The sequence below is a fragment of the Passer montanus genome, unplaced genomic scaffold, assembly GCF_014805655.1.
Source record: "Passer montanus isolate IOZ18808 unplaced genomic scaffold, ASM1480565v1 scaffold78, whole genome shotgun sequence".
Lineage (NCBI taxonomy): Eukaryota > Metazoa > Chordata > Aves > Passeriformes > Passeridae > Passer > Passer montanus.
Genome location: NW_024373034.1, coordinates 891,143 through 906,754, shown reverse-complemented (window position 1 = coordinate 906,754; position 15,612 = coordinate 891,143). Strand labels below are relative to the sequence as shown.

Here is a 15,612-nt window from a genome sequence, read left to right as displayed (position 1 = left end):
GTAGCCAGGCACCAACAACTCTCACATTGGTCTTAATTCACAAACTTTGGTATGAGCCAGAAGGTTTAACAAGCTGGATTTACTCCATTAGTGCCTGTTTCAAACTTCTGCTTGTGAGACAGGCAGTGCTGGTTTCAACAGCTTACATCATGTTCTGCGAAACACTAAATATTCACTATAATTTGGTGGTTAAAGAAGGACAACAGAGAGCCTTGGAAATGATATCACAGATTCACTTTAAGGTGGATCATTAAGGATCCATGTCAGGAATAATGCTACTGAAGATCTAAGCTTGTCAAGCAGATCTAAGAGAACAAAAAACACACTTTACAGCAGACACAGACAAAGGCTACTGAGATAATTGTGGGGTGAGAAATAAAAAAAAAAAAACAACAAAACCAAACCCTCTGCTATCAAAGAGACTGGGAGAGTTAGTCCTGACTGCTGTCTCAAGATGCACAAAAGAAAGAGCAAGAGTGATAAAAGGCAAACATAAGAGACTGAGAAAAGCTATTTCAACTAAAGAACAATATTGACATGAGAACAAAAGAGCTGGAAATGAGTCACAAATAAATTTAATCTTGAAATTCCTATTTGCAGTAAGGATCTCAGACAGAGCTCAATAAGTTTACAAAAGGCTCTCCAAACAAAATTATATTGAGACACCTTCTGCAGTCTACTGAATTAAATAGCATGAAGATGTATATTTCATGTTATGAGATTAATTTAAAGCAGTATGCAGACAAAGCACAACCTACTAAGTACCCATGAGCAGAAATCATCTTCTTCAAACACAGCCGAAATGTTTGACAAAAACAGTTCATAATTAGTGAATGGTGAGCGCATTGCTGATTAATACCTTCATTAGGAACAGATGTTCAGAAACTCACTCATTGATCCAGCAAAAATACATACAAAATTATAGTTGCTAGGAAAACAGAAGAGGTCGTTTTGACTCTAACAGGCAAAAGTTCAGGTTGTTCACTCCAACTGACAGCTGCTCACTAACCTTATTTCCATCCCAGCATCAGATCTAAGATTACACTCCTCACTGGTTTTTATTTTCTGTGCTTCACAACTGCTGTTTGGCTGTTTGGTTAGTGAGAAAAACCTGGATGTTTTCTTCCTGGAAGTGAAGCATGTATGGGAAAAGAGAGGTGATGCAGTTGTTGGGAGTTCAGCACCACAAAGGAGCTCAGTGGGCAGGACAGTGTGGACATCCATCCCTCTGGGGTCAGCTCCTCTTTTAGGGGATTTATGCCTGGGCTTCAATTACTGGGCACAATGAAGGAGCTATAAATATGTCTCATTTCAGAGAAAGCTTCCAGGTGCAGAAGTGCAAAGTCGTGTTTTAGCCTGAGCTCTGAGTAAGGCCAAGCCCCAGCCAAGCAGCCCTGCCAGGTCTGGGCTGCTGCTTACACCCCAGCAGCTGAAATCTGCAGCTGAAATCTGCAGCTTGTGAGCAGCCTCACAGCAGCTCTGAGGCTTCATGTCCTGCTAAAACAAATTTACTAAACGCTCCCACAGCTGGGAGCACTGATGGAAGGCCTCCCACCAGAACCATCTGAGGCTGGTGGCACCTGCTTCTGCTCTCAGGTTTCTGATTTATGGTCTCCAATGCTTTTAATACCTGGGTTTTTCCTTTGACTTGAACAACTCAACCCCATCTTTCACTCAGAAAACTGACAGTTGACTCTTTATCAAAGCACAGAAATGTAATTATCCTCTGACACTTCTTTTAATTATTGAGGATTGCTCCTGCTGCCTTTTTTTCTTTCCTGAAGTTTTCACATGAGGCAACCAATTACTTCTCTGTGTAATACCAAATACTGTCGAGATATTTTACCCTTCCCACATCCTACTAACATTTTTAATTGACTCTTCCTTATTTCATCTCATGTGTCTGGCCTTGATATAGAAATTCTGTAACAGCTCTGTATGTGTCTGATATTATTGAGCCACAACTTCACACAACACTATGCAAAATGTAATGAGTAATAAAAACCAACTCAAGTATCATTTGACAAAATCCTTTTGATCAAAGCCATCCTACAGAATGCATTTGCTCAACTTCCCTTTTATATTCTGAGTTGGAAAAAATGTCTCCTCTCCTTCTGTAACTTTTTCTAACAGGTAATGAGAAATATTACTAAAGTGACCCTGAATTTATGCTTAGTAAGGAAAAGCATTATATAAAAAGTCCAAGTTCCCTACTGAGTATACATTATGAAAAAATGCACACAATTACAGCTCAGAAAAGATATTCTGTTTCACTGGCTTCTTGTGTAAAATCAAATCAATTAATGATCCAAATCAAACAAATGAAATTAATTTTTATTATTTTAATTAAATATATTAAGTTTCTTAATCCATAGGTCAGGGATAGAAAATAAAAACCAAAAGCAATATCTAGTTCTGATATTGTTTTACTGAAGGAACAATGGGGAGATGCAATAGGCTAAGAAAAATCACAAAATGGAGGGAAAAAAAATCTCATATGCTAAAACACAGACAGCTAGATGTCAAACTTGAGAGAGACTGAAAAGGAGAAAATGAGAGGCCATGAAAGAGAGCACTTCAGTCAAAGCATGTTTCTTCATACAAATCTGTCTGCTCTGATCTCTGTTTGTGCTTGGTTTTGACAGTTGGAAGCCATTAATTTCAGAATTACAAGGCTTATTGAGCTGGATTTATGGTCTTTGCAGTTGGTAATTCACTTCTGCTTCCTTGATGAAGTAAAGGACTACTTCAGAATGAGCAATGAAAATGAAGCCAACTTCCCTCTCCTCAAAACATCTGGAGAACTTCTGATGGAAGGTTATGCAGGCCTTAACCAACAAGTCAAAGTACATGAGGTGGGAGAAGAACTCGTGGAAATGCTTGGAAAATTTTGCTTTTAGTATAACAAAATAAAAGGGAAATGTTCAATTTATCTTGAATAAGTACAGACTTCAAACTACAGCAGAGTACATGAGCACTTCTACTGAGAAGATGTCACAGTCCAGTGAAATGACAAATTTTCTTGGTGAAAAAGGACCTGATCCCAAGCACAGCATGCCCAGTGAGGCAGCTGCTTTCATTTATAGCATTCCTGGCTTTCAGTTCCAAGCATGTGCATTGGTTTTTTAAGTGAAATAAAACCAAAGCTGAGGAGTGTCAGCAGCCAGAGAAGGAGAGCTCAGTGTCCACCTCTGGACTGAGGCCTCTCCTCCTCTTTACTGCCCCAAATCAACCTCACGTAAAACCCGACCTACCCAGGCTGTTCAGAGGAGTTCTCCTCCACAATTAGCATATTTTCCATTTCTGATTCTCTACACACTTATCTGTACAATTCAGTTAACTGTTGGGCAATTAAAATCTTGCCTGATCAAAGCATTTTTCTTGCTTCTCTTGTTAATACATACATCTTCTGATCTAATTTCCATTTTTTTTAAGTTGTCCACAAGCTGAAACATATTTTTTCTACATTTTTATTCAAATGGTATTTTCTATGTTCATTAAAGTAATAGAAATCTATTTCCCTGCAGATTTACTGATATTTTTTCACCAACTACCTTACAAGACAGCTTTTTTCTCTTTTCAATCTTCTTCCTTACAATTATCTTCACACAGCTCTTTTTGAACATGTAACCCATTGTCATAATTATTACAGTAGCTTTTCATTTTTTAATTTGGATGTTCATTTAATCTATTATTCAATTTACTTTAACAATACCTAGAAAATGAAGTACCTTGCATAACTGCATGACAATTTATCATCATTATGGTGTTTCTCAATCACCTGTTATGGCTTAACTGAAATGTCGTAAGGAATACTCCTGTAAAGAAGTAAATAAGGCATGGCTGCTCTTTTTTTTTTTCCTTTAAAAATATAATGGTGTTCTAAATTAAATAGTGAACACAGTCACTCAACACAAAAAAATGTATTTAGCACATTAGGCCTGATCAAGATTGAATGAGTTAGTTTTCCTTCTTCCACAATGTCCTGTTTCTTTTTCTCTTTTATCTGATTAAACACCATTTTTTGGTACTTTCCTCTCCACCAGTATTTCTACTAGAACATTATTCTAAAACCCCTAACATTGTGCTGGAAACCATCTATGCTCCCATGCCAAAGTAGGCCTACTTCAGCAATTTTTCTGCTCTCCTGGTCTTCTGATGGATTCTTGGAGAACAGTCAACTTTTGATTTCACTAATTTAAAAAAATGCATCTCAGAGATACTGCAACTCAAAGCAAGCAGACCGTAGACCTTCTAAATAGTGAACACAGAGCTCACTCACCAGATTTTCTCAACTTTGGATAATTGATCAAATTTTATTCAGTGTAATATCTTTAGAGTATAAAGCTGTTAATAGTCTTCATTCCTAGATCACCTCCGAAACTTTACATTTTCTTGTTCTGGTTTGATTTGAGCTCTTCTGGTAAGAAGTTTCATTAGAGGTTTGGACAAATGTCACATACACCTTTCCTCACAGCTGAATTACTCTGGTAGCTCAGAGTAACACCTAATTAAATAATTTCCAACCACTTCAGACAGTTGAACTTGTAGCAGATTTCTGTGTTACTTCTCTCAGAACAGATAAATACCTTTTTTGACTACATTTCATCCATTTCATTTACAGCACTTGGTATTTGAGATTACTGACATATTGGAGAAATACAGAGGGAGATTTTTGACCAAAACCTGCAGTGACAGGATGAGAGGAAAGGTTTTCAAACTGAGGACAGCAGATTTAGATTGGACTTAAGGAAACAGTTCTTTACAATGAAGGTGGTGAGACAGTGGAACAGGTTGCCCAGAATATCTGTGGTGATCCTAGACCACTACTTAGACTTCTCCAGTATTTATTACCCCATTTTTCCTCCCAGTCTTCTCATTGCTCTGTTAGAAGTGATGGACTGTGGCATTCACATTTTCTGAAAAATCCCTTCACCCAGGATTTTTCTCCTGGGAAGCTGAGAAGCCTCAGAGAAAAAGGAAAACAAATATTATCTCATTTGTTTCTCCTGTGTTTTGCTCCTTTGGAATGTGTTTGGAGATTGTTTATCCAACAGGTGATTGTTTCATTGGTATCTGGTTTGAGTTGTTTTGACTCAGTGGCCAATCAGTGCCAAGCTGTGCCGAGACTCTGGAAAGAGTCACGAGTTTTCCTTATTATAGTTTTAGCATTCTGTAAGTGTCCTTTCTGTATTCTTTAGTATAGTTTAGTTTAGTATTCTTTAATATAATATAGTATCATAAAATAATAAATTAGCTTTCTGAGAACATGGAATCAGATTCATCATTCCTTCCTGCCACGAGGGTCCCCGCAAATACAATACTGGACCCGAAGCTCCAGCTGCCAGCCCTGTCAGAAATCTGATAAGAAGCAACCACTGGCACTCACACAACCTCTCTGAAGCCATCCCATAAGAGGTTTTGTTGATTTATTTTCACATCAGGGTGCTCTCTTTATTCTCAGCATCTTTCCTTTGAATTCACTACTGATCTGTTTGTATCTGAAACCTTTTCTGTGTGAGTTTTTCTTTTCAGTTTTGAGTAACCAAGGCTAGGGTAGGAATTAGAAACAACAGCTGCTTCAAAACACATCGCACAATAGTGTGTTTTGGCATGAGAGACCATTATTCCTGTGCCAGATGCCCCAGTTCCATCAAGTTAGTCCATTTTTTCTGAGTACTACCCCAGTCCCTCAACACTTCCCAGGAACTAAAGTATGTTGCTTTCTTGACATTGCCAAAATATCCTCCAAAACAGCCTGCACACAAGCTGCTAAGATATGGAAGTGTTCCCACCTCTTTTGGATCTTAAAAATAAAAATGAAAAACCTGAAGATTTTTCTAAATGGATGAGAAAGGTCGGTTACCTTGCAAAATCCATTTATCACCAGATTGTTTCCCAGTTTTGGTTGTTCTGTGAATCAGACTGTGATTTTCTACCTTACAGACAGCTTACTCTTGAGATTTCCTGGCTAATGCTCTAGGGTTCATCTTTCCAATGATGACAATGGCCAGACTACTGTAATGCTAAAATAGAAATAATTGTAGAATATTTTAGTTTGGTGAACAAACACAGTAACATTCACCATTTTTCTCAAGGGCAGGCCCTTACATCCTTGCTGATTTGTTTGCATTTCCAAGCCTGTCTATATAATATAAATTATCCTGTCTAGGGCTTAGGAGGGGTTTGTTTATTAAAAGAGAAAGTAAAACTGCTTCCTTACAGTTCCCCTTTTCTATCTTTGAAAACATATCCAAGACAGCCTTGGAATTTTAAATATGGGGGAGCAGCAATGTTGTAGGGTTGCCCTGACTAAAACCAAACTCTGAGTAATGGTTGTGTGTGCAGAGATCTGGCTCATTTTAACTAAGCTCATGGGGACAAGATTGTCCAGGGGACATCCAAAACACAGCTTAGAGGTGCATCATTTACTCACTGGCAGACACTACAAAATATTTTCCTGTGTATCTGGGATGCAGTGATCTCACACTGCTGAAATCCCTTAATCACATGAATTATGGAAAGTAAGATTTAATTATAGTCTAAGGTCAGGCTGGAAACTACAAAATAAAATCGGTGTGCAGCTCAGTAATTAATGTTAATATCCACAAAACATAAAGCTGTGAAAACTGATTATGACTTGATGCTCTCTAATATATAGAGTTAATTATTAAGATAATTTATTTTTAAAGTAATGCTTCCATAAGATGCTTTGTGAAACTTAACCAGACTGAACTTCCAAACAAGCTGTCATGAACCATATGTTCATAAAACATTTCAAAATACTTTAAAATCAACATCTTCTATTGATTCCAGCTACCTCTAAGGAACAATTTAACATCACCTTCACTTTTGAAGTATTTAGTTTTCTCTAAGTACAATATTCTTACATGCTGCAGGTAGACACAGAATTTACTGTGGGCCCATAACAAGGGGTGCAGCATTTTCTACCAATAAGTAAATAATCAAGACTTTGTCTACTGCCCATCCCTTTTCTTTCTATTTATGACCTGAGCAGCATCCAGCAGCAGTGATTTCAGCTCTCCTGTAATCACATACTGGGAAATAAAATGCACTGCATTGTGCACAGGCATCCAAGAACACTTAAACATTAAAACTGTACTGAAATTCACATTTTTTTAAGAAGAAGGGAAGAATAAATTAAATGAATGAATGAAATAAAAGAATGAATGGAAGCAAAATTTATTTCTGGACTTTTTCCATGGTGAAGCTTGACAAATGCATGCTTCTTGGAACACTACTGTTAGTAATATTAGAGTTCATGTATGATCATTGATTTTCAGTTATTCAGTTAGTTGCTATGGAGAAAGAAAAGCATTTGTTTGATATATTAAAACCTCTAGCACTTTTGAGTGTCGACAGTTCTAAATTTGTAAACCAATTTTCTCCAATAAATCTTCCCTTTTATATACATGAGGGCCATCAGGAAAATATTTCTATACCTGGTGCTTGCAGGCAGTGAAGGAAGTTAAGTTTATTTCCCTTTATGTAGGAGAATTCAAAATAAGTTTCTGTTGTGAAAATTGTTTACAGCATTCAAAGTGTCAGGAGCTTCTTGTTTCAGAGGAACTTCTCACTGAATGCAGGAATATCCCAAGCCCAGCCTGCTCCAGGGTCAACCAGGAGCCGATTTCAAACTCAGTTCAAGTTCAAACTCTGCTTCAAATTCAATAAAATCCGGTGCACACATTTGTACCTAAGATAATTTTGCTATGGAAATCAGCAGAGCATCATAAAAACTGAGAAGTGTTCGGTCCCAGGACTTTTCTTGCTTGCAGAGTCAGTGGCATAAATCAAATAAAGATTGAAAAAATCCTGCACAGGCAGCAGCCACAGATGACTCCATCAGATCATTCCCAAGCCCAGCATGGCACATGCCTCTGAGGAGGTTTGGTTCTCCTCACTACCCTCTGCAGGCTCTGTTTCCTTGATTTGATGGTATTAATGTATTCACCTCAAAACCACATCTATGCCTACACTTGGTTTGGTGCCCAGCTGTAAAAAGAAAATATGTCATAAATTTTAGAGAACATTGAACCTGCTGATGTTGAGCAAGATGATGCTTTTCAATTACGTGTGATTTACTCACCTGCCTCACAGACAACTTCATTTTACAGAGATGTCCTAAATCTTAAAATCAATTCTAACAACGCATTAAGAACTCTCACTCCAGCCTTTGAAGTATTTTCTTTTTTATGATTCCCCATGTCTTAAATACTTTTCCCCAGTCATTAAATTATACAAAATCAAAACAAACCCTTCACTACTGATCACTTTTTTCCCCTCTCTATGACAAATTTCAAAGGTAACTTCTTACCCTCAGACCAAAATTTCAATGTCACCGACTTTTGATTCTACTCTTTGCCTTGTATTTAATGAAAAAAGGACAGGATTGTCAAATTTACATGAAAAATTCTTTCAATATGCTTTCATAATTTTAGAGATGTAATATTAACTCCTATGAATTAAATATGCCAATTTTAAAAGGAATGTTGGAGTACAGCTTCTACAAATTTGAATAAGAGCCAGTCATTTTTTTAATCAAAACCATGTTAAATATTCATTCATGTTTCACTGTGAGCACTTACAATAAAGTAAACCCTTCAGTATAGCAAAATCCTTGAATAATCATAGAATCTATTTTATTGCATAAAACTAAGCCAAAATTTTAGCCAATTTAGGCAAAGGCTATGTCCCAATGATGGCCAGTAGTAAAGAGTTCATATTAAAACACAAGTTATTGTCAACATATGGAAAAACAAAACTCAAAGCAAAGCCAGCTTGTAAATACAAACAGTGTAATGATTAAAAGAAAAAAAAAAATCAGCAGATACTACAATACTACAGTATCTTAAATTCTTAATATGTTTCCATGCCATTAAGAATTGAATAGGAAATATATTCTGGCACTGAAAGAGATTTTGAGCCCAAAAGACCTTGTGTCACATTGTCTAAGTGCATGTGCAAGGCACATACATCCCCTGGCTGTCCAAACATTTCAACAGCTCCTTATGACTCCCACCTAGCAAACAATAATAACAATCTCTTAATTCCTCCTTCATCCCACACATTATTAAAGAGAAAATCATCCTGTATTGCCATGGAACAGTCTTGAGATTACAGGAGCTGCAGGTAGGGTTACCTGGCTACAGCACTGCTAAAGATTTAACTGCTGAATATTCAAAATTATGGTGAACGAAAAGAAGCTAAAATGTCTCCATTGTCTTAAATTTTCAATTTTTGCTTTTGCTTCCAAGTACAATCAAGCATTTAACCAAAATGTCCTTTTCAATAATCTCTGCAGTAAGCTACAGCTTCCACATGGACATACTTTGCATGTTATACAAAATAGATAATATTCATTAGCAATTTTGGACTGGGACAAATTAAATAAAGAAAGTTAAATAGACTTCTGCAAAACTGAACTTTCTGCTAGGAAATATCAGTTTAAGTGGTGGCAAACCAAGCATTCAATACCCATAGGATCTCCATTTCCCTGCTTTGCTTGGTGTAGAAAATTAAAATGTACAACACCATCAGTCAACAGACTGTGCTTCAAAAGATTTTGCATCTATGAAGCAGAGAATATTACAGAGTTTTGGCTGAAAACTCAAGTAACTGGGACTCTTTAAGTGAATTAATCAGCAGCATGAGAAATAACCAGCTCCACAGGAGATTTTGTTGTAAATCAGTGCTATGTTCATGTTTTTCAACCAGTGGATCAAAGATCACTATTCAGGCAGGAATGCCAGGCACAGTTCTATGATTCAAAAAGCCTCTTTTCCTAAGAAAACAGTGGAATTTGGCATAAACAGAATTAAAAGGAGCAAGCCAAGGGTACAGGGAAAGAAGAAAACCACGTTTTTCACCCTTAAGGTGATGTCCTATCCAGAAGGGCCAAAGGAAGATTTTCCACCACAGAGCCTTTTTCCACCAGAGAAGATTTTCCACCACAAACCTGCTAATGGCCAAAGCCACTCTGCAGAGCCAAGAAGTGACCCCTGAGCTCACAACACACACCTGACACAAACCACTGGTTTCACTGGTGAGGCCCAGGGCAGTCATGGCCAAATCCCATCAATCATACCAAAAAACGCTGCCAAATCTCTGAATCCTCTGAAGAACTGAGGCCAGGTAAGATTGATTTCAGAGATAGCTGATTATGGCTAAAGTTGGGCATACTTACAACAAAATACTTTAAAACATTTTCAATCTTCTCATTTATAAACCAAGTGCTCACAGGTTTTAACATATGAGTTGAGGGTGGTCAACATGCTTGAAAAAGACCAAACAATTAAAAGAGTACACAAATAATGGAGTTTGGGTCATTTCAATTTTAATAATTAACACAGGCAATAGTGATGGATCATTGTTCCTTAAAGTTGCTCCTCATTAGGTCATCAAAGTATTAAAATATGGAGCATAAAGTTGAATTTGCTTTAAAAGCAAAAGCTTTGGCAACAATTTGAGGATGACCTGGGGAATTTATCTGAAACTTGCAACTCACATGGAAGTGCTGGGGATAAAACATCCCATGTTCCAAAGCCTCTGAACAAGCATTGTTGAGAACCTCAGGCAGAAGTCACATTACGACTCTTCAAAATTAAATTAATTCAGTTTTTCATTGTGGGAACATCATTCCAAATGGAAGATTAAGGTAAGTAATTCTTCTCTGCTACCCAGAGTAAAAACATTTTCTGCACCTCAAAAGTTAGTAATGCACTTGTCTGGACCATAATAAGAAATATATCACAAGGACATTACTATTCACACGAAAAAAAATCAGAGAAATTACTTCAAAAACATACAATGTAAGAAAAAGGGGAAATTTAAGTAGCAGCTACCTCTCCTACAAAACAACTAGAACTGAAAATTACAGGAAAAAGTGCACAGTCAGGTTTCCTATTTACTATCAACAAACAGTGGTACTTAAAATAAAACAGATATCAATTCTACATCTATCTTCAGCTAAGTAAAACAGCTAAAGGAAAATAAAATTCCTATCAAATTCCTCGCTATCACAGATTGCCAGCAAATGAAAACATTATCATTCTCACGCTGCTGAAAATTACAAGCCAGTAGATTCTCTATAAAAGATCATCAATCCATTTTGACACCACTCACCCCACTGGAGAGGAGCCAACTGCAGATGCTCCAGGACCAGCTGATTCAGAACCCCTTCCACACTTGCTTCCCCTTCACGCTTCAAGGAAGGGTAAGTTGGAATTAAGGAAAATTTTGTTTCAGAGAGGAAAAAGGTATGTGACATGCACAACTTTTATTATTGCAAATCAAAACTGCAATCTACAGATTCATTACTATGGTTTATTAACCCATAAATTGACCAACAGTAAAAGTACAGCAGTTGAGATCTTTTGAAAATAAAAATTTTATTCCACTGAGGATGGTGAAAGCAAAGGTAAAGTGTACTTGAACCATAATAAAACACGAGGGTAAAAAAGTCTGGGAGCTGCAAAAATGCAAAACCCTTAAGTATGTGGTGCAGGATGAGAATTCAGAATGATAAATCAGGAACAATCTGAAAACAAAGAGGTTAAAATTTGACAGGGCAACAGAAAACAGAACAAAATTTAACAGGGCAACAGAAAACAGAAGAAATGTCTACCAGGATAGCCCTTACTGCAGACTTGGTGCCAGTTCCATGGGATGGACAGTGACAGTGTCATTACTGAGGGCAAACATCAGACCAGAACCACAGACACAGAACCTTCAAGCTTCCCTTTCTACCCTGCACGAGCTCAGAAACAGGCCCATATTGAAAAGAGAACAAATTAGGAAATTGTTCTTACTCTTAAAGACAGCAGAACATTGAAATAAACTGTTGTGGACAGAAAAATCTCTTTTAAAAGGGCTTCAAAACATTTACACAAGTGCTAAAATAAAAGCATGGACAATATTCCATGTCACGCAAAGCCAGTATTATCCACTTAAATTAATAATAATTTTGTGTGATGAGTCAATCAAGATAACATTTATTTGTAGCAGGAAGAGCACTGGATTTCGTTTTTATAATTCCCTGACTGCAGAAAGGCACTGGATTCACAGGGCTTGGAAGCACATGCAGATGTCAGCACCATCTTGTATCCAGGAATGTGTCCCACCATAATGAAGGAATAAGCTCCTAATGAGATTCATCAAGATTTCAACCAATTACTTCAAAAGTACTGGAACCCTGGTCCTCAAAAATATATCAAAAAATAAAAGAACATCTAAGCTTTTATCAACAGCTTCTAAATGTGATCAGTCCCTTTTCTGTAAACTCTGGAGATGAACACACAGCATCTGACTGCTGAAGTATAGATTCACCTGTGTCAGTTAAAAGAAAATTAACAAGCACTGCAGATAACTAATTTCTACCACAGGACATAATCTTGCAGGGTCTCCAGGAGATTTAAAGAAAAGTCCTGAAAGCTCAGAACAAAAGAAAATCTAACAGTGATTGAGACTCAAGAGCTCAGAGATGTTAGAAAAAAAATCAATACCAAGTACAGGATTCTTGCCATTATTTTTTAAAATATTCTCATTATGCCCTGAAAAATGTCATAAATAGTATCTTTTCTTTTTCTCCTAAATAGACCACAAATAACAAATTCACAAAGCCCAAGGAGTCTGAAAGCTGTAAACACCATTAAAGAAAAGCATCTATTTGGAAAACTGAAGGCAGCAGAATATCACCTTAGAATAGTGCTGCTGCTGAAAACTGAGACTCAGAACACCAGCACAACTCAATAATTTCCATAAACACACTAGAGGGTAGAGAATAATTTGAATTATTTCACAGAAACAGCAGATAAATAATTCTGTTATCACATCTTTAATCTAAGAACTGTAAGTGAGAGAAAACAGTAATAAAAGGGCAGTATTTAAAAGATGCTTTAAAACAGAGTTGCTACCATTAACTGTAACATTAAACTAACTTTAATGTAATTTACTTACAACAGACTCACAGTGGTGCCTGGAATAGCACAAATTTTCACTGTTTAGAGCTTCATGGAAAGCTTAATGTCTTAACTAAGACTATAAAATTACTATAAAACAGGTGATTCTCCCTTCTTTATCGTTGGTAAATGCTACCAAAGCAGATCCATGTATTCAGAGGTAGAATATTACCCCCTGGAACATAAAACCACAGGAGGTAGTGAGGCATATCTGGGTACTGTGTCCATTCAGGACAGGAGAGATGTGGAGCTCCCGGAGCAGGGCCAGTGCAGGACAACAAAATGAAAGGACTGGAGCATTTCTCTTGCAGGGAAAGGCTGAGGGAGCTGGGGATGTTCAACCTTAAAAAGAGAAAGCTGAGAGGGGACCTCATCCCTGTCTGTCAGTGTCTGCAGGGAGGGCTCAGAGCAGGGACCAGGCTCTGCTGGGTGTGCCCAGCAATGGCACAAGAGGAACGGGCAGGAACTGATGCCCAGGAATTTCCTGAACATGAGGAATAATTTCTTCCCTGTGCAGTGACCAAGCACTGAGCAGATTGTCCAGAGAGGGTGTGGGGTCTCCCTCCCTGCAGATATTCCAGAACCATCTGGACACAATCCTGTGCCTGTGCTCTGGGATGGCCCTGCTGGAGCAGGGAGGTGGCACCAGGTGACCCCACTGTGCTCCCTTCCAGCCTGAACCATTCCGAGATACTACTGGTGGTTTTCTGATCACACATTTCAGGAAAAAATTTAGAAATCAAACTGAATGGCTCTTTGCAAAAGCTAAAAAATGTTTTAAAAATACCCCCAAAAACAATTCTCCAACAAAAAAAAGGGGGGGGGGGGGCAAAAAAAAAAAAACAAAAAAAAAAAAAAGGGGGGGGGGGAAACAACAACAAAAATAAAACACTAAAACCAACAACAACAAAAAAGGAACCCACCAGAAAAACCCACAAACTTATTAACAGAGAAAAAAAAAGTAATAACCCAAAAGCAGTTTAAGCTTTCACAGCCCAAATTTTCAGATAAATAAATTTTCTTATTCCATCACAAGCACCAATCTCATTTTTAGCGCACTGCTTATTGTCATCTAGTAGCAAAATGAATTCTGTAGTCAAGAAATATCTCAGTGCATGTTCTTGTAGATTAATATGGAGGTTCAGGGTCTTATTTGTTTATTTGTCAAACAAATTGATTTATTAGTTTATCTTAGATACATGGCCATGGATTGTAAAACTGATGAGAAATTTCAACTTTCACAATTCTATGTGAAAGGAAAATGTAGCATTTAAATGGCTAGGCCATGCACAGATTATTTGACTCATGAAATAAACTGAATTTGTCTAATGAGATCATTGAATGAAACAGCAGAAAGGAGGCTGGTGGCAAAGGTGAGGTTGAGATGCAACCAAAGAAGTGGATGTGTTAAAACAAAAAGGAATAAACACGTAAAGGAATTATGTGTTCACATGGACCTACAGAGGGATCTGGATCATGGAATTCCATCTCACTGATCTCTCTCTCTCCTGACTATCAGGCAATCACATTAAATTGTTCAGTATAGGACAAATACAAAACTGAAAATTGCAACAAACTCATTACCTTGGAGATGAAAACCGACCAAAATATGCAATAAGAAAACATAAAAGGAACAAGAGAGAAAAGCTTAACTCCAGAGTTTGCCTAAGACAAAGCCTTTAGAAGTCAATGAAAGCAAAGGAGTCGAACAGGGGTTGCCAAGATACCCTTTTATTCTTAGCTCAAAGTCAAAGCTGATAAAAGACACAAGTGTAAGATCCAGGATTTAAAATTCATTGAAAAAGACTGCCCAGATAAACACGAGTACAGGCTGCCAAGGTTAAGTCTGACCTTGCAGAATTTATCTACTTAACCAAATCTCCACACGTTTTGCTGAGGTCTCACTGCCATCACAAACCTGCTCTTCTGTTGGAGCCACACTGCTGACCCAGGCCTCATTTCCTAAAGTCAAATCTTTGTTATTAACAACACAGGCATCAGCCAGGATTCCAACAGTTGACTTCCAGCTTCCAGCACAACAGTTCATATTTAACAGCTCTAGATATTTTCATCTGCACAATCAAAGCAGCCCCAGTGGGGGCCTCAGAGCTAACAAACGCACAACCACCAGATGCTGTTTAAAAAAAAAAACAACAAACCAAAGCAAACCTAAAAACCTAATTTTTCACAGTTGACACCCTTATTTCATGTTTCTGTAGCAACAGATTGGATATGATAGAAACTGTTTCATACCAAAAACCTAAATGACAGTCAAATGAACCAGTTATTTCCCCAGGGAAAACTTTGGTCTTTTACACTCTCTGGATTGCCTCACGTGTAGCTGGGTACTCACAATTAGAACACAGTCTTTTACCTAAAACCTACTGCTTAAAAAGACAATTGGTTTTTAAAAATGGCTTCTATCTGGAAGTTACTAATTTTTTTTCTTCCTACAGCACTCCACCTCTTGCATACTAAAAGAAATTATTTTCAATAAATATGTCCTTTACAAATAAATGCAGGTGGGAGAATGCACATAACCATAAAAAAACAGCAAATGTTCATAAATAAGAATTACACTAATTAAAAATAAATCTGCATGAATTGCACATTTTACTTACAGCAGTTGCCT

At 37.4% G+C, this 15,612-nt stretch overlaps 1 protein-coding gene across 5 annotated transcripts in view; it reads right to left on the bottom strand.

Annotated features, from left to right (window-relative positions):
• The window catches only part of TRAPPC9 (trafficking protein particle complex subunit 9), a 450,083-nt gene that overhangs the window by 222,057 nt on the left and 212,414 nt on the right, over positions 1 to 15,612 (bottom strand). For 4 of the 5 annotated variants that reach the window (XM_039731495.1, XM_039731497.1, XM_039731496.1 and 1 more), the window contains one exon: positions 11,146 to 11,236. In XM_039731495.1, coding sequence (XP_039587429.1) covers positions 11,146 to 11,236 — 91 coding nt within the window. Of the gene's footprint in view, positions 1 to 7,834; positions 8,017 to 11,145; positions 11,237 to 15,612 lie in introns of those variants that run through there. The other variant, XM_039731498.1, reaches the window with a different exon arrangement.